At 45.9% G+C, this 19,037-nt stretch overlaps 1 protein-coding gene across 1 annotated transcript in view; it reads right to left on the bottom strand.

Annotated features, from left to right (window-relative positions):
* Positions 1 to 19,037, bottom strand: part of RAB11FIP4 (RAB11 family interacting protein 4) — a 226,700-nt gene that overhangs the window by 126,200 nt on the left and 81,463 nt on the right. Inside the window, 1 exon segment of the mRNA XM_030534485.1 lies at positions 12,058 to 12,146. Within this exon segment, the coding sequence (XP_030390345.1) occupies positions 12,058 to 12,146 (89 nt within the window).

The raw sequence follows: 19,037 nt of genomic DNA, 5'->3' as shown, positions 1-19,037 counted from the left end.
TGGGTGCAAGGGTCTGGCTTGGGCTCACGCTGTGATTTCACCTTTTGTTTTCTGGCTTCCATTTAAGGTTGTGCTGTGCTGGGAAGCCAGGGGGCTGAATCACTTTACAAATAAAGCTCTGTTACAAGTCATTTCTCCCCTTGCATGTGGCTCTGAAAAGGCTTGTCATTTCGCACACTCCTGCACATCTCTCCATCCCCTCTCCCCCACAGCCACAGAACAACAAACACCGCAGAACAGCGCTTGCTTTCCCAGGCTGGTTTTCTGGACTCCCTTAATCAGTGATACTGAATGTAATACAAAGTGCTCATCAAGGCACCATCTATTTATAGCAGCTGTTACTGACTCCTTTCCCTTGTCTCCTTCCCCGAGATCGCCTGTTGAAGGCAATGAGCAATGCAGATTGGAAAGAGGTGATGTAGCAATGAGAATTCAAGGAACCACAAGCTTCCCTTCACCCCCACCTTGTGCACGGGCTTGTTTCACTTTCATTATGCAAAGCACTGTTTCTCATGAACAAGAAGAGCTTTATGTTTATGGCAAAATGGCACCACAGGAGATGCAAAAACTTTTAAAAATGCAAATCCCCCACAGAGGCATGGGTAGGAGTGAGAGAGGGCATGGAAGACAGACTGGTTTGCATCTTCTTCTCACGGAACAACCTGGCCGGGCCATCCACAAGTTGGTCCTTAATATTCATGCTCAGTAATCAATGCTAGGATTTGGTCTGGACAAGTCTTGGGTGGAGAGAAAACCTCCTGTTTTCCCCACCTCCACTGACATAAGCCTTCGCTACAAGAGGCCGGCAGGTCACCTGTTGTTGCAGGTAGAAATGCATGGAATCAAGTGTTTAGTCATCTCAGTGGTATGACTTGTGCTCACAATTAATTGGTGATGCAAAAATATGCAGGCATGAAAAGGGAAGCTCAGCTGAGTCCTGGCTGAAAATGAGGCCCTCATGTTTGGGAAAAATATAACAGCTCCCCTGCATCTTGGGCCCAATCCTGCTGCCATTGAAGGCAATAGGATCAAATTCTACAGCAGCAGGATCAGCTCTCCAATATGTACTGGATAGAGCTGGATGGGAAATGATTTTCTTGCCCTGTGAAAATTTTGGTGATTTAAAATCTCCCATCCCGAATCAGGATGAAAAGTCAAACCCGTCCATTTCCGTGAATCAAAAATCTGAAAAAAGAAAAAATTGGATAAGGTCAAAATGTTTCGTGTTTAGATGATTTCAAAACATTTTAACTGACCCCTTTTTTAAGCAATATATTTAATTTATTTTTACACCAAAACCCATTTCTGCCCCCAAATGGAGCCTTTTCATTTTGAAAACATCAAAACAGGGTGTTTTGACAAGTTCTAAACTTACTTTTATTTTAAAATGGGACATTCGTCAAAACTGACCCTGTCCCACAGTTTCAATTTTAACAAACTGGAATTTACTCACGACAGACGGTTTTGTTGGAAAATTCCCAGCCCGCTGCAATTGTTGTTTTGAGCAAGTTCTTTGTGGAAGCTTCTCCCTCCCTTCCCCTTTATGTAAGCAGCAAGGGAGCCGGATTATTTTTTATGCAGGTGTTTTATACAAAGGACATGGATTCCTGTATGTAGCCACAAACATTAAAAATATAATTCAGAATGTTGTCAGGTGAAAGTAGGCAATTTCCATGGAAATTAGCCCTGAATGGCGGGCACGCTGCGCTCCCTGCTGCTCTGGGTAATTGTTCACCAGAGGCTTCTTGGTAGTTGTCGTCAATGCGCTTTCGGAAGCTTGGGAAAAATAGGCGCGATGAATTGCTGAAAGTGTTGCCTTCAGAGGGTGCCATAAACGTCTAGTCGGGGGAGAAAGTGGACTGTATGCCTGTTGGCACCGCCGTACGAGTGTAAATAAGATTATGGCTGAGCTTTATGAGCTTCCCGACGATGCTCAGGCTATGAATCCCTGTGAGGAGAGTCAGGTAACAAGCAGGTGTAGCGGGAAAGTCTGGTGACCAGCTGGCCTCGTGGTCAGCTCATGGCCTTACAGGTTCTGCTGGTCTAGTCGTCCCAGAGGAGGGGCCCGGCTGCAGCCTCAGTCACCCCCTGAAGCTCCCATTTCTCTCCCAGAGCTCATCATTACAAAGGAGCAGGGAGGTCAGGTAGGGAGATCTGGGCCCATCCACTTCACTGGGTCCCGACCCAGAGCCCTAGGGAGTCTCTCCACATAGCCAGCCCAGTTACTGAGCACCCCAAATTATATTACCCCCTTGGTCATTTCCTATTAGCCTGCAGCTCCTCCGTTTGGGGTGTGGCGACTGGCTTAGCAGAGACCCTCCTCAGTCTCTTAGCGCCTGGGTCAGTCGATCAATCTCCTCCCAAGCTTTCAACTCCCAAAGGAGTGGGGGGGGACCTCAAGTTCCGGATGCTAGAGCAGCCTTCACCAAGTGGTTGTCATTCCCTGCATAGCTCTCAGCATCTGCCTGGCTTCCTGGCACCACATGGAGCTCATGCCCCCTCCCCTAGGCTACCCGTATCCTTTAATATGCTTTGCACCTGTTGAGGCTGGGGGCCTTCCTAGCCCGGTATTGTTCCCTGCTTCAGTGTGGGGCCTGTAGACCTCATTGCACCCCGTCTGAAACAAACCAAAAGCAACTGAGGGCCAAACCTAACTCCCACAGTCAATGGAGTCTGTCTATCACCTTCGCCAGGAGTTGGAATGAGCCCCAAGGGCTCAATCCTGCAAGATGCTGAGCAGTCCTGTGAGGTGCTGAGTACCCTCAAATCCCTTTAAAGTCAGTGGGCGTTGAGGGCAATGAACATCTTGCAGGCCTGGGCCCCTAAGGGTACATCTACACTGGGATAAAAGACCAGTCGCATAGCTACGGCTTGCCCAGGTCAGCTGACTGAGGCTGCGGGGCTATAAAACTGCAGTGAAGAGATGCTCTAAGAGAGCAGCAGTAATAGTAAAACAGACCAGAATCACAGGAGCCGCCTGCCTCCTCTTGAAATATACCGAGCAACGGCGAGAAGGGCCCAGTCCGGATCTGATCTTCAGCAAACTTTGGGAGCATTCAGATCCCAGATTTTGCCACAGCCTATAGCAAGAAATCAAGTCAACAAAGATGAGCCCTTCCCCATCACCCTAGTGTCTTTGGACAGAGGTTTGATTCACTGTAGGTTTCCTCCTAGGGCCAACCAGCCCTGGTCTCCGGAATCCTCACTCTCATGGGGTTGCAGGCTGTGATTCTGTATTACTCCTGCAAAGGTCACATGAGGACATCCTCACTTCTCTTGCACACCCACTCAGGGGCACAGCACAATCCAGCCCAGAGTGAATGAGTCAGGCAGGCCGTTGATGTTGCATCAAGTGGATTATATATTCCAACCTTCATTTCTCTACCCACCCACCTGCGAGCAACTGAATGTGTCAGATGCTACGTGCTTCATTTTCACTGGCAAATCTGCAGACCTTGCATTGCAGCGAGGTGTCATTTAAGTCCATGGAGAGAAGGGGCTCACACCCCTGTGCATTACTAGAGGCAGTGTGCTTAACTTCAGCTGTAGGCGGGGATGGAGAAATGCCTGGAATTCAAGGGATGGCAGTAAAACACAGAGGGTGTTGGATCAGTTCCTATGTGTCCACATCACAGGAGCCAACACCGGAGTTGGCACCCTGCCTTCCTGAGTAACAGTCTGAAAGGCAATGATGCATTACCCCTTATTATAGGCTAGATCACAAACTGACATTCTATCCCTAACTCTCCTCCAAGCTCCACAGTATGAAGGTGACATGCATCTGACGAAGCAGGTATTCACCTACGAAAGCTCATGCTCCAAAACCTCTGTTAGTATGTAAGGTGCCACAGGATTCTTTGCTGCTTTTAGTATGAAGGTGGACGGACATATGAGCAGGCTGGTAGGAAAGCAATTGTCTTTGGGCTCAAAAACATATGCTGCATGGATTGCAGTGTACTGTAAACACTGTGAGAATCTTGGGCCAAGGAAGGAACAGGGGACTTCAGATGTGATGCTTAAATGACGTACATCTGCTAAGCTGGAAACATAATCTAAGCTAAAAAACAAACCAGCAAAGGAAAGAGTGGGGGTGGTGGAAAAGTGGAGCCTGATCAGGACAGACAGGACTAGAAAAAATAAATCTTTGACTCGTTATGTTTAATGCAGCTTCTCTATTTCTTATCTCCGGTGTTTTTCTCCCAGTTCCTTGGAAAGGTATTTCCACTGATAGCAGAGGCAGAGCAACTAAAATGGTACAAGATGGGGTGTCTCTGGCAGTACATTCCAGGAAGGCAGGAGATAGGAGCGGTCTCAAATTAAGAGCTGGGCAACAACTGGGCTTAATGTAAAACAACAATAGGTTAAGTAGTTTTGCCTATAAACCCGGTAGCTCAATGGCCTAAACTAGCCAAGATGGTAAAGACGTTTCTTATCAGAGGGCACATCTACTCTGCAATGGGGCCGTGTGGCTGCAGCATGCAGAGACATACCCAAGATAGCTTTAATCTAGCTAGCAGTACAGGCTATATAAGCCCAGGACATGGGGTACTTGGGCAGCTAGCACACATTGCTGTGGCTTCATTGCTATTGCTACCCATGCTGCAATCAGACCTCCAAGCATAGATACATCTGTAGAAAGTAAGGGGTTGAATGCAAGATAGCCGATAACCAATGGATCAGATCTGATATCCTTTGACTTCAACTGGCTTTGAATCAGGCCTGTCAGAAGGAAGAGTTTAACATGACTAGGACAAAGGAGGTCCAGTACAACTGTTATCAGTAGCTACTGTAACTGTGTGAGAAAAAGCCCAGATATTATTAGACGCATAGCCCTGTTAAGCCAGATTTATTAAGGTAAAATGTAGTAATGGACGAGTCTCAAAGGTACACGAGCTTTGTGAAAGCATCCAGGGTTTGGAAGCATGTGTCCTTTGGACAACATTTCAGGGCTGATTTCTCGTGCAAATAGGATTTGCTAAAGATTTGCTGTACTCCCTGATTTCAGTTTGGTCACACATTAGTCACGAGTTACCTTCCTCACGGCAGGCTGGCTCCTGCCAAAACCAGGAGAGCAGAGATCTATGAAATAGTAAGTGAAGTTACCGGCGATTTTTCGAAGTGCAGGTGGACTCAATTTGAGCTTTGGGTAGTAATAAATGTCTCTCTTAGCTGACCTCTCTCTATTAAAATGATCCACTGATATTTTCAGATCATGCACGACTTGGTATTTCCACTATTCTGGACCTGTCTCTGAAGTAGTGATGGGCCATTGCTGGGCCATTCAGAATAGGGGCTCCAGGTGGTGGAGGCTGCCAGACAGTTGCTTTGGATTCAGCTCTGGATTTAGTTTAGGACGAAGCATTTGAAAAAGGAAATAGGAAGGATTTGGAGTGGTATTGACCCCTGTGCAGACACTGTGCTGGCTCTTTGCACTGTTTAAGTTCCACGTCTGAGTGCAGCTGGGTGAGATTTTTCTGATGGATAGTTTACTTGCCCCAAAATGTAGTTTTGGGTCAACCAAAATTATTTTCATATTCAGGTCAAACTCGGCAAATAGGTTCAGTAAAAGGAAAACAATCTGAAAAAGTCAAACAACACATTTTGCCTTTTTAGTTCAGGAGGACATTTCGTTTAGAAACTTAGCTAGATTTAAATTGTAAAAAATTTTTTAAAAAACCCACCTGAAAATGAAACGAAACATTTTATTGGAACGAAAACATTCGCTTTGTTCTTTTCTTTCAGGTGAGAAAAACAAAAACAAACATTCCATTTTGGTTTGACCTGAAACAAAAGGTTTTTTTCCACCAAACCAAAAAAAAAATCAATTATTTACTCAGCTCTACTTCTGTGGGCATATGGGGGATTTTAGTACTGTACAGATTTCTGTACAGGAGTGAATTTCCCCCCTTACTGAGTAAGATCTGCATAACAATTCAATTAACATGTAGCCAAAAACAAGCACTCTGGATTCCACAGTGAGCCTCAGATGAGCTGGGAGGTGAAGCCTTTGCCAATCAGAGATGGGACGTTGGGTTCCAACATCCTGGCTGACCAACAACAGACCAGAGGTAGAACTAATGGCAACACTTCCAGGCCTGGTTCCTTGTCCAAGAGAAAAGTGCTGGAAACCCCAAGCGAAATGCAAATAGGAAGGGACATGAAAACGTCCTGGCAAGGGACTCGAGATATCAAGATGATGATTTTACCCACTTTCCAAAGCTGGCAGATATTTAAAACATCCAACGTGGCAGCACACCCCATGATTACTGGGATAAACTGCTAGTGTAGACACCCCCTGAAGAAGAAAGAACTTCACTCAAGAAAGGCGGAGGATAATAAAAACGGAAGGACATGTTGGATACACTGGAAGCCTGAAGAGTGAGTCCAATAGAATATTCAACTCTTTCCCGTTTCCCCCTTTTCAATAAATAGAGAAAGGCAGCCCAGTCTGTGCAAATGGACACCCACACTCTTCTCATGCCAGCTGTGGCTCAAAGTGCTACATTTGTTCCCCCTATGGACCACTGGAAAAGAAAAACCATCTAGACCCTAATCTCTTTCCAGCACATAGGGTTCCTCTCTCTCTCTCTCTCGAGCTGGGTGTCAGCAAATGCCCATCAGGCAGCCATTTCCAGCTTCAGAAATCAGTGGGGAACCTCTAATTGCTACTGAAAATATTTTCCAAGAAGCAAATCAACTGGTATGCCAAGCTCCATCCCAGAGGCAAACACAATTTACTTGTCATGTTTCAACAATTTTTCTACTGTTCGTACTGTATAATTAGTCACTTGGCAAGCTGGTGATTACACTCTGGACTGAAAAGACGGCTCATTCTTTGGACACACAACAATCAGCCCGTACCTTGTTAAGAGGCAGATTGACTATTGTATTTACAGACTAGAGCAGTAAGGAAATAGCCAACACATTAAATCCAGCACTGTAAATAACAGAACAAATAGAGCCCACCGCACTGCCCCATTTAATAGTATTTAAAATAGAAACGGTATTGCTGCCATATCTTGCCTTTCCCCAAGAAAGGATAGGTTCAGATACAGTATTTGTGTATTGATTTTAGATGAGAAGACAATTGCTCACTTATTTTCATATTGAGTCTTCTCTCTCTTCTCAAGAAGCTTTTCAGATGTTTCCACCAAAGCCTGATGTCAGTGGTAACTAGACACAGAACCTTCTATCCAACCCTTCTGGATGCTCAGCAGTTTCTTCCTCCTTGTCTGTCTCAACCTGTGCACACAGCTGGTTCAGTGCATCTCTCAAGCTCCTGCATATGCTACCCTACTTCTCAGCACTGCCTCTAATTCATCTCATATGTCCTCCTTTGCGCTGAAGCTTGGCATCTCTGTGCAGAGTGGGCACTTGGGAGGAGAGGGCAAGGCAACACCCTAGTAGCATTTGAGAAGGGAACTTGTGAAACAAGGGTATTATTTTTCCTCCTTCCTCCCCCAAACTAGACCTTTAAACGCCCGAGTCAGTATCACAACAAAGAAGCAAGCTGAACACCAGGGTTAGTGTAAGTGCAACTCTCTGGGTGGAATAAAGGGGACATGTCTCATGCCCCAACTTCTTATTATCCTGTTTCTGGTCCCCCTCACTGCAGTGGCAGAGCTCATGCATCCTGCCTCTTGGCACCTTTCCCTAACTGCACCCCTGAGTGTTAGAAGTGGGATGCAAATAGGAGGGTGCAAAGAAAATGAGATGGGCAACTCTCAACTGAAGCAGTGAGAGGTACTTGTATAATAGCCTGCGTCACCGAGATTTTGCATTTACTAAGGAACCCAGGAAACCTGTCAGGAGCCAGAACATTTTCCTAGGGAGCTGGGCATGAAACTCTTGCTATTGCTGATAGGCCTGGATCTCTGTGCACATCAAAAGTAACTTGTTTTCTCTTCTCTTCTTTGGGGGACTGAAAGCCCCAACAGCAGCAGCTGGGTGTCATGACAGGAGTGGAGGAAGCAGAGGTGCTCGCTCACTGGCCTTTCTTCAGCCTTATGCTGACATCTAGTGAATATTTTCAAAACTGCACTTACAAAGCGCAGTTCCAAGAGTGCTTCAAACTAATCTCTCTTCTTCTGCCCCGCTGGACAGGGCTCTGCCAGCGGAGTCCTCTGAAAGATTGGGGGTGGCAAGCAGCTTGTGTCACGATGTCGTTTTCCCATATGGACTTTCCATCATGTGGAGTTAGGGGGGAGAGGCAGGCACTTGGATTCTGCTGAAGGTGAATCTAGCCCACTGCCTATGCAACAGGTGTTTGGGAACCACTCTGGGCTCTCCCAGTACTGCCAGCAAAGTATCCGTAACAGTATTACAAAAAACAGCCCACTTTGAACCTGGTGAGTGCTTTTTTTCCCAGTCCAGGTGCAGCCTGTCCACACTAAAGTCTGAATCAAGGATCTAAGTACAGCATCTTTGCCACTTGAGCTCCAAGAAGACTTCTCAGTTGCTACCAGTGTTAGCAGCAAATATAACTTTCTTCCCGGGTCTCTTCCAGTTGCTAGGTTGGAGGAATGTTACATTTTGCAGCTGATCCTGAGTATCAGGACTGCAGTCTTCTAGAAGGCTGAGAAATCCCTTTTCATCAGTGCTCTGAATGGAGTACGTCACAGCAGCCCTCTGGCAGTCCTAAGGCTGAGAATGCAATGCTGAAAGAGCACTTCACTTGCCTTTAGATGTCCCCATGGCAGTGGTAGAGGTCTGAGGAAGCCCCCTGCTTTTCATTTCTGAGTTGTCCTTTCATAGTGTTTACCCAGCATCTGTCTCAACACAAGGAATCTGGCTCAGGATACCAGATCAGGTCACCATCAATCTCATCAGTTACAAAACCAAGGAGCTTGAGAAGCAAGGAAATTAAGAGGTAAGGACATCCTCACTCTTACGCTGACCACATAGGAAACGAACCGTTGTTCTTATTCAGCATAAAGAAACAATAACACAAATAAGTACCAACAACTCCACCCTATTCTAACCAACATTATGGCTCAAATCCTGCCCCCATGTCTGCAGTCGTGGGGGGGCCCTGGGAAAATGACTCAGGACAGTTCCCCTGCACAAGGGAAGATGGAGGTGGGGTCAATCCCTTCTTCACAAACAGCAGAGGTGGTCTGTGCAGCACCGCAAACGGGGTGGCCCACGCATTCATCTCTCCAAGGAAGGACGCAGCCTTTGTGACCCAGCATCAGGTGATGGCAACCAAGTGGAGGATTTGGGCCCAACAGTGTAGGGGGTGTCTCTGGTTTAGATAAACCTCAGAAGTGCTATGATTAAGCTTGTACTCGGCTTTGCACTGCGAGCCCCTGAGCCCTGCACTGTCCTCTCATTCTTCAGAGCCCTGTGCAGATGCTGCTTTGGGCTGTTACACGAACCACCAAGGGAAAATTCCTGCATAATGAAAATCCTTGCTAATCAACCAACCTCAACAGCTCATTAAACGGAAGAAAACAATCTCATCCCGGTCAGCCTGGGACGTATTGATTTCTGCTGTAGAAAAGATGAAAGCAAGGGAACCTTGGAACTAGGCTCTTTGCAGAAGCAATGCAGATTACTAACAGGGAGGGAAACACACTGTGCTCTGCCTTCTCTGTCCAGATGGGAACTGATCCCAAACCTGCAGAAGGCAGTGAAAAGACTCCCAGGGTGAGATTTTGTGCTGTATCTCTACAAACCTCCTACAGGCTCCAATCCTAACCCTAACAAAGAACCTTTTACCAACCCCTGCCCTAGCCCAGGGCCACCTGGCTGCTCTAACCCTAATCCCAGCTCTAGGCCTAACACTAGCCCAAGGCCACCTGATTGCTCTAACCCTAATCCTAGCTTGGCTCCACCTACTGGCTCCAGCCCTAACACTAGCCCAAGGCCACGTACCACAGTAATGTTAACTGTAGACCAGAGTCACCTTCAGGTTCTAAGCCCAGCCTGCTGCAACCCTAAGTGACTGAAACTCATATCTGGTACGTTTAATGGCTCCAACTCTAACCTAACCCCAGTACCTTCCAATGGCCCCAACCTTGAACATAGCCTTGGTGCTCCCTATGTGACTAAACCCTAATCCATCCACCTACAGGCTCTAGTGTAACCAGCTTAGGGATCACCCTAACCTTACCCTGTTCCAGCCTCAGCCCTAACCTAGGGAAACTAACCAGCCTGAACCCTAACCCTTGCTAGGACTGTCAACTCCCTCCAATCCTAACCTTCCTAGTACTAGTCACCCCAATTCACAAGAATATTGCAGAATAAGATGGTGTTGAGAGAAGGGTAATGAGAATGATTAAGGGCATGCAAACCTCACATATATAGAACAATTGAAAAGACTGGGAATGTTTACTTTAGAGATGAGATGAATTAGAGGGGACATGAATTAGAGTGTACAAAATAATGCACGCTACAGAGAAGGTAAATCAGGGCCTTCTATTATCCGTGTCTCATAACACAAGAGCAAGGGGATAGTCAATGAAATTGAAAAGCAGCAACTTCAAAACTGACAAAACAAAGAACTTTTTCATACAATGCTTAATTAGACTGTGAAACTCATTGCAACCGGATGTCCTTGAGGCCAAGAACTTGGTAAGTGGCAAAGAGGGATGGGCTATTTATATGGATAACAAACATGTCTAGAGTTATAATGATAAATACTAAAAAAAGAAAAATGTAAAGAAAAGAGTTTTGGAAGGGATACAAAACCTCATAGTTCAGGGTTTAAGCCCATCGCTAAGTAACATGGTTAGGATGATATTCCTCCGAGGGGGGGGCAGATCATCCTGTGCCTGCCCACTGAGAATTTCTCTGCACCTTCTTCTGAAGCATCAGGTGCTGGCCACTGTCAGAGACAGGATACTGGACTAGACGGATCATAGGTCTGGTCCACGCTCGCTGTTAAGCACACAAGGACAGAAGAGATCACTTAACAGATGTGTCATAGTCACAGCAATTAGGGTTGCCAATTTTGGTTGGACATATTCCTGGAGGCTTCATCACATATTAATCTTTAATTAAAGATTAGGTCCTTTAATTCCTGGTGACTCCAGGAGGGTTGGCAACCCTAACAGCAACAGGTCTCATCTCTGCCATGGGGAAATTATATTGTTCTCGTGGGAACAAAGGTAATCAGGGTGATTTCAACAATTACACCTTACAGACCCCCGTGCACAACATGTTTGCCTATTTCTTATCAACATACCCCATGCCTAAGTTGCGAGTCTTTCACAGAGGTCACAGATTCCTCTGTAACTTCTGCAGCTCTGCCATGGGCTGCCCCCTGTCTAGAGGAGCGGTGGTGGGGCCACAGGCTGCCCCTTGCTCGGAGTGGTGGCAGCGGGACCATGGGCTGCCCCCCTGCCCGGAGCATTTCCGACACATGCTAAAAATTACAGGAGTACTATAGAGATAATATGATCCCATAGAGCACTGTATATCTAGGGGAGTGTGGCCCCACAGGCAAACAGATGATGTTCCACTGATAACAGCACTAATGGCAATTGCTTCTCAGCAGCTGACAAATCCTAGTGTAGCACCTGAAATGAGCTCTACCAAGGACCTGTGAGCACACAGAATTCAGCTGCTTTAACTAACTCAGTTACCTGTAACCGAGTCAGTTATTTAGGTGCAAGTCTGCATGTGGACCAGGTTTTATGCCCAGATCCATTCCTCCCTCACACTTCTGTAGTTCAGCAGCGCTTGCACGGCACAGCTTTTTCGCTACTAGCTCCTTTCCACAAGTCACTTGCTGCACACACAGTGTGCCAGCTGGTTTATATATGGCACCCTCTAGTGTGCAAGGGAGCATTGACATTAGAAACCGGTTACGGGTGAGAACAGAGCTAGATGAAGCTGCACACCACAAAACTGAGGGCTACCCTGGATTTAGATCACTAATCCTCAGGCATGGCTAAAGCAGTATCAAAGATGAAATTCTCCTCATTTTTATTCTGTAAAGGAAAAGGCAACAGGCCAGGTGAAAAGCAAGAGGACTTACTGTGACCCTTCTATAAATCATCCAGAAAGCTCCCTCAGTCCACCAGCATGAGTCAGAATCAGTGAATCTCTTACCTGGTAGTAGTAATCCACGTACTGTGGCTCATAGTGCCGACACCCTGGGTTTTCGACAGCCAGCACATCCTTCAGTAACTCTTCACAGCCTGGTAACAGAAGCAAAAACAAACATTCAGCTCATTCCATGTCCGTTCCCATTACAGTATTCACACAGGCATGTGCAAGCCTTAGACAGAGGGGAGACTGAGGGCCTGTCCATAGAGGGGATATTTGTTTCAGTGTTGAAGCAACTTGCATGACACTTGGAGGAAGGAGCACAGTTTGCAGGATGGTAGAGTGTGAAGGAAGCACCAGAAAGTCAGTCTGTGTGCACATGGCTTGAATGCTAGCTGCAGTTGCAGCACTTCTGTAAATAGTTCTTTTAATAAAGAGCCAGTTTCATTTTATAAGCACAGAGTCCTCTTGCATTCTTAGCCAGCACGCTGTTCATGAAACAGGCGTAGCCAACACCAGTTGAAACTCTCAGCATAGATAGACTTACCATATGTCGGGTTTTCCCAGACATTTCCTCTCTTTTGATCCTCTGCCCTTTGTCTGGGTGAATTTTTCAAAGAAGAGGCAATGTCTGGGATTTTTGTGGTCCAGATGTTGCAAGCTCAGAATCACATGGCTCTGCATCCCAATTGATCCCTCCGCTGCAGCCACCAGATCCCAGTCCTGGGGAGGTGGCGAGGCAGGAGGAGGTGCTGACGGATGGCTGGAACTATGTCTCAGGCCTGCCCCAGCTGCCCTGCCACCTTGACAGGGAGTGATGCTGCCTCCCACTTCAAGAGTGAGGACCACAGCTCCTTCTAGGTACTCCCCCCAGTACACACACCTCTCCTGCACCCCCCAATTGTACCTCTTCCCAGTTCCCCCTCCCCCCAGCAGTGTCCTGCTTTTGGGAAGTTGAAGGATGGTAACCCTACAATAGATGCCCTACACTGCTGTGCAATGGGGCTTGCCCAAGTGTGGATTGCTTCAGTCCCAAACCAAAATGCGGCCTGGTCCAGTCAATCTAGCGCTAGACCCACCCCACTAAGCACAAGGGGGAAAGAGATGGACCAAACTCCAAACCCCTATACTCAAACTCTGGATACAGTTCGGTATTTCACGGGTCTGCATCAGACTTTATGCCAGTTTTACACTAGTCTAACTCCACTGATGCCACCAGAGTCACTCCTGATTTACACTGAAGTAAGTTAGAGACGATGAAGCAACCTAGTGGTCACATCAGGGGAGTCTGAATTCACCTGGTTCCAGTACGAACTTTTTGCCTGGCTATTGTCCGTGATTCTCCTGGCATGGCATCGTACCACGCAGAAATGGATTTTTTCCTGGGGGTAACTAGATGTTACACAGAGCTTTCTGCAGGAAACTCCAACATCTTCTTAAAATACGTCTCACACTAGGAGCATATGGTCCTATGTGAGCAAACACCTACATGCTTACTTCACATTCACAACTACTGCTGCATTTGCTTTGTTCTTAATAAACATGTTAGTGGCTGGAAAATCAAGGTCTGCATTTCTTTTAATCTCTCTCATCTGAGAGCCCAAGACAAATATAGAAAGCCTTTGGAGCTGCCAAATTCCTCAGTCCCCGTTAAATACCAATGATTGTTTTCTGTGTATTGAGCTGTAGAAAGAGGTAACAACAGGCCAGGTTATTCTAACCAGCTCATTACAGACGGGCGGCCTAAAATGTGTTGTCACATTTTATATGGTATTTTACTGGGAGGCTCCAATTATCCAGTGGTATTTCTCTTTTTACCTCATCACTAATGTGGTACGTCTGGCTGTGACATAACACATTGCTATTCACCCACAAAGCAGGTGAGCCAGAAGAAGAACGTCATGAAGGGTGAATCATACGAAATTAGGCTGCTAGCAGATTATTCACTCCTATTATCAAAAGGAAGGAATAATAGCTTTAGCGGAAAATTACAGGAAGAAGACATCCTCTGCTTATGGAGATAGAATCCCTTAACAAAGGAAAGGCACGCTCAGAAAGAGCAGGACAGCACCACCAAATTGTAAGGGATCTAATATGTGGGATCAATATCTCCACCTCCTCCCCACACACCGGCATATGATGAGAGTGACACACGGACATGGCAGATAAAGAAGCTGTCAAGTGAATTATGATCCAAAGAGCAGCGCATGGACGACAGGTAGCCTCACTTCTCCTCTGCCATAAGAGATGATCAGGAGAAAGGGAGGACAACTGGTATTTTTAAAAGAAGAAGTGGAAATTCTAGCTGCACAGGAAAAGAAGAAATTCAAGATAATGAAAGAAAATGCAGCATAGCTCAATGAACTGTGGAAGAAAGGCCTCTATAAGGACTTGAACTTTAGTCATTGCTAAGAATCGCTAGCACTAAGTCACAGCTGCAATGAAGGAAAGTGCTTAATAGAATGAAGGGAGTTTGGCAATAATGAACATGATCCTCAGCAAACTAGAGGGCACTAAGAAGGTGGCATGAAGATACATATTGACAGCTGCACTAATTGAAATTCTAGTTCTACACGTGGCCAACGTCCAGGTGAAAATATGCCTGTGTATAAGGAAGGGAAGGTATGTGGCCACAACACTGAACAACATCAGAGGAAGCCGGAAAACCAATATTTTCCCCTGTGTGAAATTTTGAATGAAAAATCTTCTTTTGAAATTTTTCAACCAAACATGTGGGTTTTCCCAGGGGAAATTCTGAATCAATTCAGAATAAAAATGTTTGACTCGACATTGCCAGAGGACTTTGGGATATGCCTCCCAAAGTCCTAGCAGCGCACACAGGTGAGTGCAGCACCAAAGAGGACACAGGTGTAAGAGGTATATGGTAGGGATTTGCACCTGTGACTAACACCAGTGTTAGCTAATACATACTAATTAACATGTTGTTAAACACCACATTGTACCTAGTATAGACAAATTCAGCAGTGTTGTATTAGCCGGTCATGGTTAACCCTAGATATTGACCAATGGGAGCAGAATCCCTAGAATTGGCTATGACTAGCCAACATGTTTTTAAAAAATACTTTCTTTGTCCACAACAGGTCCTAAGTGGTGTTTAAAAACATGTTAAGCGACACATTTACTAAATACCCCTCTTTTTCTCAGTACAAAGAAGGTCAAAGGTGTTTCACAGAGTCACTTCCAGAGTAGAACCACCTGTAAAGTGCTTATCTTATGTGGACCGTCTGACCATTACTGAGTTTATTAGCTCTACCTTATTCCTATCTTAACATGTATTTTTACCTCTCATTTTAGCCTTTTAAGTCACATTACACATACACAGACATAGCTAAAATACTGCTGGTCATTAACTGGAGCCTGTCCCTTTGTTGTATTGCTTGGGAACATTTAAAACTTATTAAAAATCTTCATTAACACAAAGGAATATGATCCCGAGTATTAATTCCGTGAGATTGCCTTGCTAATGTGATTCCTGTGGGACCAGCACTCCAAAAAGCAGTTTCTTGTATGATGTACGTAAAGATAAACTTTGTTTACCCCGTGAGGAAATTTCCTTCTGTAGATCGCTCTGTCTTGGATCATCACCCATCAATATCCCTTTGTTCCCAGCGGCTGTGACCACAACATGTGCTGGTCTGTGCTCTGCGTAGGTTCCTCCATAGTCCTGTTCCAGGGGATAATTTAATTGTCTATTTGCCCCTTTTGCCATTAATAACGAAAGCTTATTAGTCACGGAGCTGTCTACTGCCCATGTGTGTCATGGGAATCATTAAGGCACAACCGAACTGCTTGCATTGCCAAGCTCTCTGTGTGAGACACTGGGCACATATTCATTAGAGTGAGTTATCTGCAGAAACCAGGCACCATTCTGTAATGCATGCAGGCAGGGGTAATGGAGGAGATGTGTTTACACAGCTGTAAAACTTCCCCTCAACAATATCGCCAGTCATAATTTCAACCCACGTTTCCCTCCTGCATTAATAACCACCACAGCACTGGGCTAATAGCACAGCAATTCCAGCCAAGGGCCTATAAATGATCCAACACATTAATTAAAACCTCACAACATTCCTGTGAGGCAAGGTCAAGATTTTTACCTCCCATTTCTCTGAGGGGGAAACTGAGGCACAGAGGCTGGTTATTTCAGTGGTGCCTCAGGGAATTAGATGCTCAAATTAAGGGGAGTTTGATATCTGATTCCCTTGGGCCCCTCTGAAACTAACCTGTGAGGTTAGTCTATGACAGCGCTGAGGACAGAACCCAGCTCCTCCAGGTCCCGATCCTGTGTTTTACCCACAAGAATATCTTTCCCCTCTTTGCATTTTGGCTTTCATCACACTCTTAGGTTTTTCCAGCAGGTGACTCTATACTGAGGACACCATGTCACGGCCAAACACATTTAAACTCAGGATGATGATGCCACACCAGGACAAAAATATGGGAAAAGTAATTGCCCCACTCTGGACCTAAACTTCCTGGGGGCTGCCCTGGTCACTGTATTAATGGTAGGTGGATGGGGCCTTTCCAGATTGGGACTCGTGTCCCACCTGCCCAGTCCAGAACCCAATGAAACCCATGTGGCATTTGATACTGACTTCAATGGAAGCAGAATTAGACATCATCTAGCATCATATATTAAAAAATTCAAAATGAGTCAAATCTTGGTCCCATGGGAGTCCATGGCAAAATGCCCACTGGCTTCAATGGGATCAGGATTTGACCCCATAGAAAACACAGTCTCCTTCTGCAAAGGTGACACCTTGCCTGCCTGCACATCACTGAATAGTGAGAGTCTCCGTATCCAGCAGCCAGCATTGCCCATGGTAACAGCTCCACTGTCACGCAGGCTGGCACAGCGACATTCATGCTGCTCATCATGCTGGGAAGAAATTGCATGCCACACTGCACTGACACTAAAAAGTCAGAGGGGCAGGAAATGCTGCCACTGAGAGGGGATTTCCCCTATGTGATTGCTTAAAGACAACACTGCAGCCATCTAGGGCCTGATCCAAAGTCCAATAAATAAATGGAAAGGTTCCGATTAATGGGCTTTGGTTTGCTTCTTGGTAAGACACATATTTCAATAACAAAATCTCTGTCAGTGATTCATCACACTGATCACCTCCCGGTGCAAACCAGATCTTCTTCCCAACACAGCGTTCTCCCTATGCATGGTCACTTTGGAAGATCAGCTACTACTGGTCCCTATATCATCTCTGAATATAATTCCAAGCCGTTTAAAGAGCTGATCATTGCTTTCCCCTCTCTGGGCCCATACCCATGAGGGGTATGGCTGCACTGCAGCAGAGAACATGCTTCCCAGACAGACTTGGGCTCACTCTGCTCCAGCTAGTACGCTAAAAAGGGCACTGTAGCTGTTATAGCCTGGACAGCTGCTCATGTTAGTCACCTGAACTCGGACCCTGGGGTGGCTAGCCCATGTCGCCAAGTCCACATTGCTACTTTTAGCTCACTAGCTCACGTGGAGCTAGTGAGAGCCTGTTAGGGTGACCAGACGTCTCAATTTTATAGGGACAGTCCCAATTTTGGGGGCTTTTTCTTATATAGGCACCTATTACCCCCACCCCATCCCGATTTTTCACACTTGCTGTCTGGTCACCCTAGTGCCTGTCTTCCTGGGTTGGGAGGCACGTATTTAGACATCTAGACATACCCTTAGTGGGTGTCTTTTAGCTTCTCTGGGCCTTGCATCCGGCCCTTTCTTTTCAGAGAGGAAAGTCCCTGACATGTTTACATGGAAACCGATTAGTTGTTGTATTCAGTATTGTTCTCCTTATGACGAATGCTTATGCACGAAAATCATGTCTTTTACTTATTTTATTTTAGTGCTAATTTGAATTTTATAGGTGCCCTGGGAGGGCACATTACAAATGGATGACTGAGTTAACACATGACTCTGCAGACACGTATACCTGTGTCGTCCTACCACAAGCATCCATTTTGGTTGGCAGCCTAGAAAAAGCCAGCATGCTAAATTGAAATATCACAATCCACACAGGATGTAATGAAAAATCAAGGTTTATTCTGGCGTATCTCCTTACTGATTAGGGCAAACATTATGGCTTCTGATGGGGATTTTTACAATGCTGCATTCTGATCTGGCGTGCCTGGGACTTTTTGCCACTGGTACCCTGTCTTGAGGAAAAAGTACCCTCTCGTCCATGCTTGCTAACCTGCCATTACCAGTTTTTCAAGTTGTGCAGCAATGCACACTCAAGGCCAGAATCTGTCCTTAAAACACCATCACAAGAGAGCTAACGAACATCTCCTGGCTACTTTAAGATCCTCCTGCATTAAGACATTTCATTATTTCTATAATTTCATTGTCCAGAAAGCAGCACCACTGAAAGCCACTTATACGGCTGATTGGAGCCATTTCATTTGGACACCTAATTGTATAACAAGGCCTAACCATGGTCGGAGCTATGGAAAGAAAGACAAATTGAGATTGACTTAGACAATTATTTGTTTTTCTAAGCATGGGCAATACATTTCCTGCTAGCTGCCAGTGATTATTTTTCCCCCTTCCCTGGCTGAGGTTAGAAATCTACAGTCATATTCATTTTTGGACACCATTTTTGGCAAGTGAGACATTGCATTTGGAACATGTAGTGCAACAGGGGACAGGAAGGAAGGATTTTAATCATGGATTGTTGCCAGTCCTTGGGTACGCCAGAGCCAGAAGCTAAAGAGCAATGCATGAGGTAAACCTGCTCCTTCCTGGGTAACGGAGCCTCACAAATAAAAGTCCAGTGTCCTTATATTAAGTCTCTGGGCCTAACTCTTGGCCTTCTGCTCCTTGCAGCCCCTTGCCCAATGGCTTCCACTCACTTCATCCCCTTATATTAGATGGCTTCATGACACCTTCTCTGTAGGCTGGTGGGGGGTACCCAGGCCCTCCTACTACACCTGGTTCCAGCCTGGGGACCCTGTAACTGGCAGCAAAGGTCTGCTCCATACAATTCCTTGCTGCCACCTCCCTGAGCTACTTCCTACCCTGC

Source organism: Gopherus evgoodei, chromosome 15, assembly GCF_007399415.2.
Source record: "Gopherus evgoodei ecotype Sinaloan lineage chromosome 15, rGopEvg1_v1.p, whole genome shotgun sequence".
Lineage (NCBI taxonomy): Eukaryota > Metazoa > Chordata > Testudines > Testudinidae > Gopherus > Gopherus evgoodei.
Note: the sequence above shows the minus strand (reverse complement) of the source record. Positions and strands in the feature narration are given on the sequence as shown.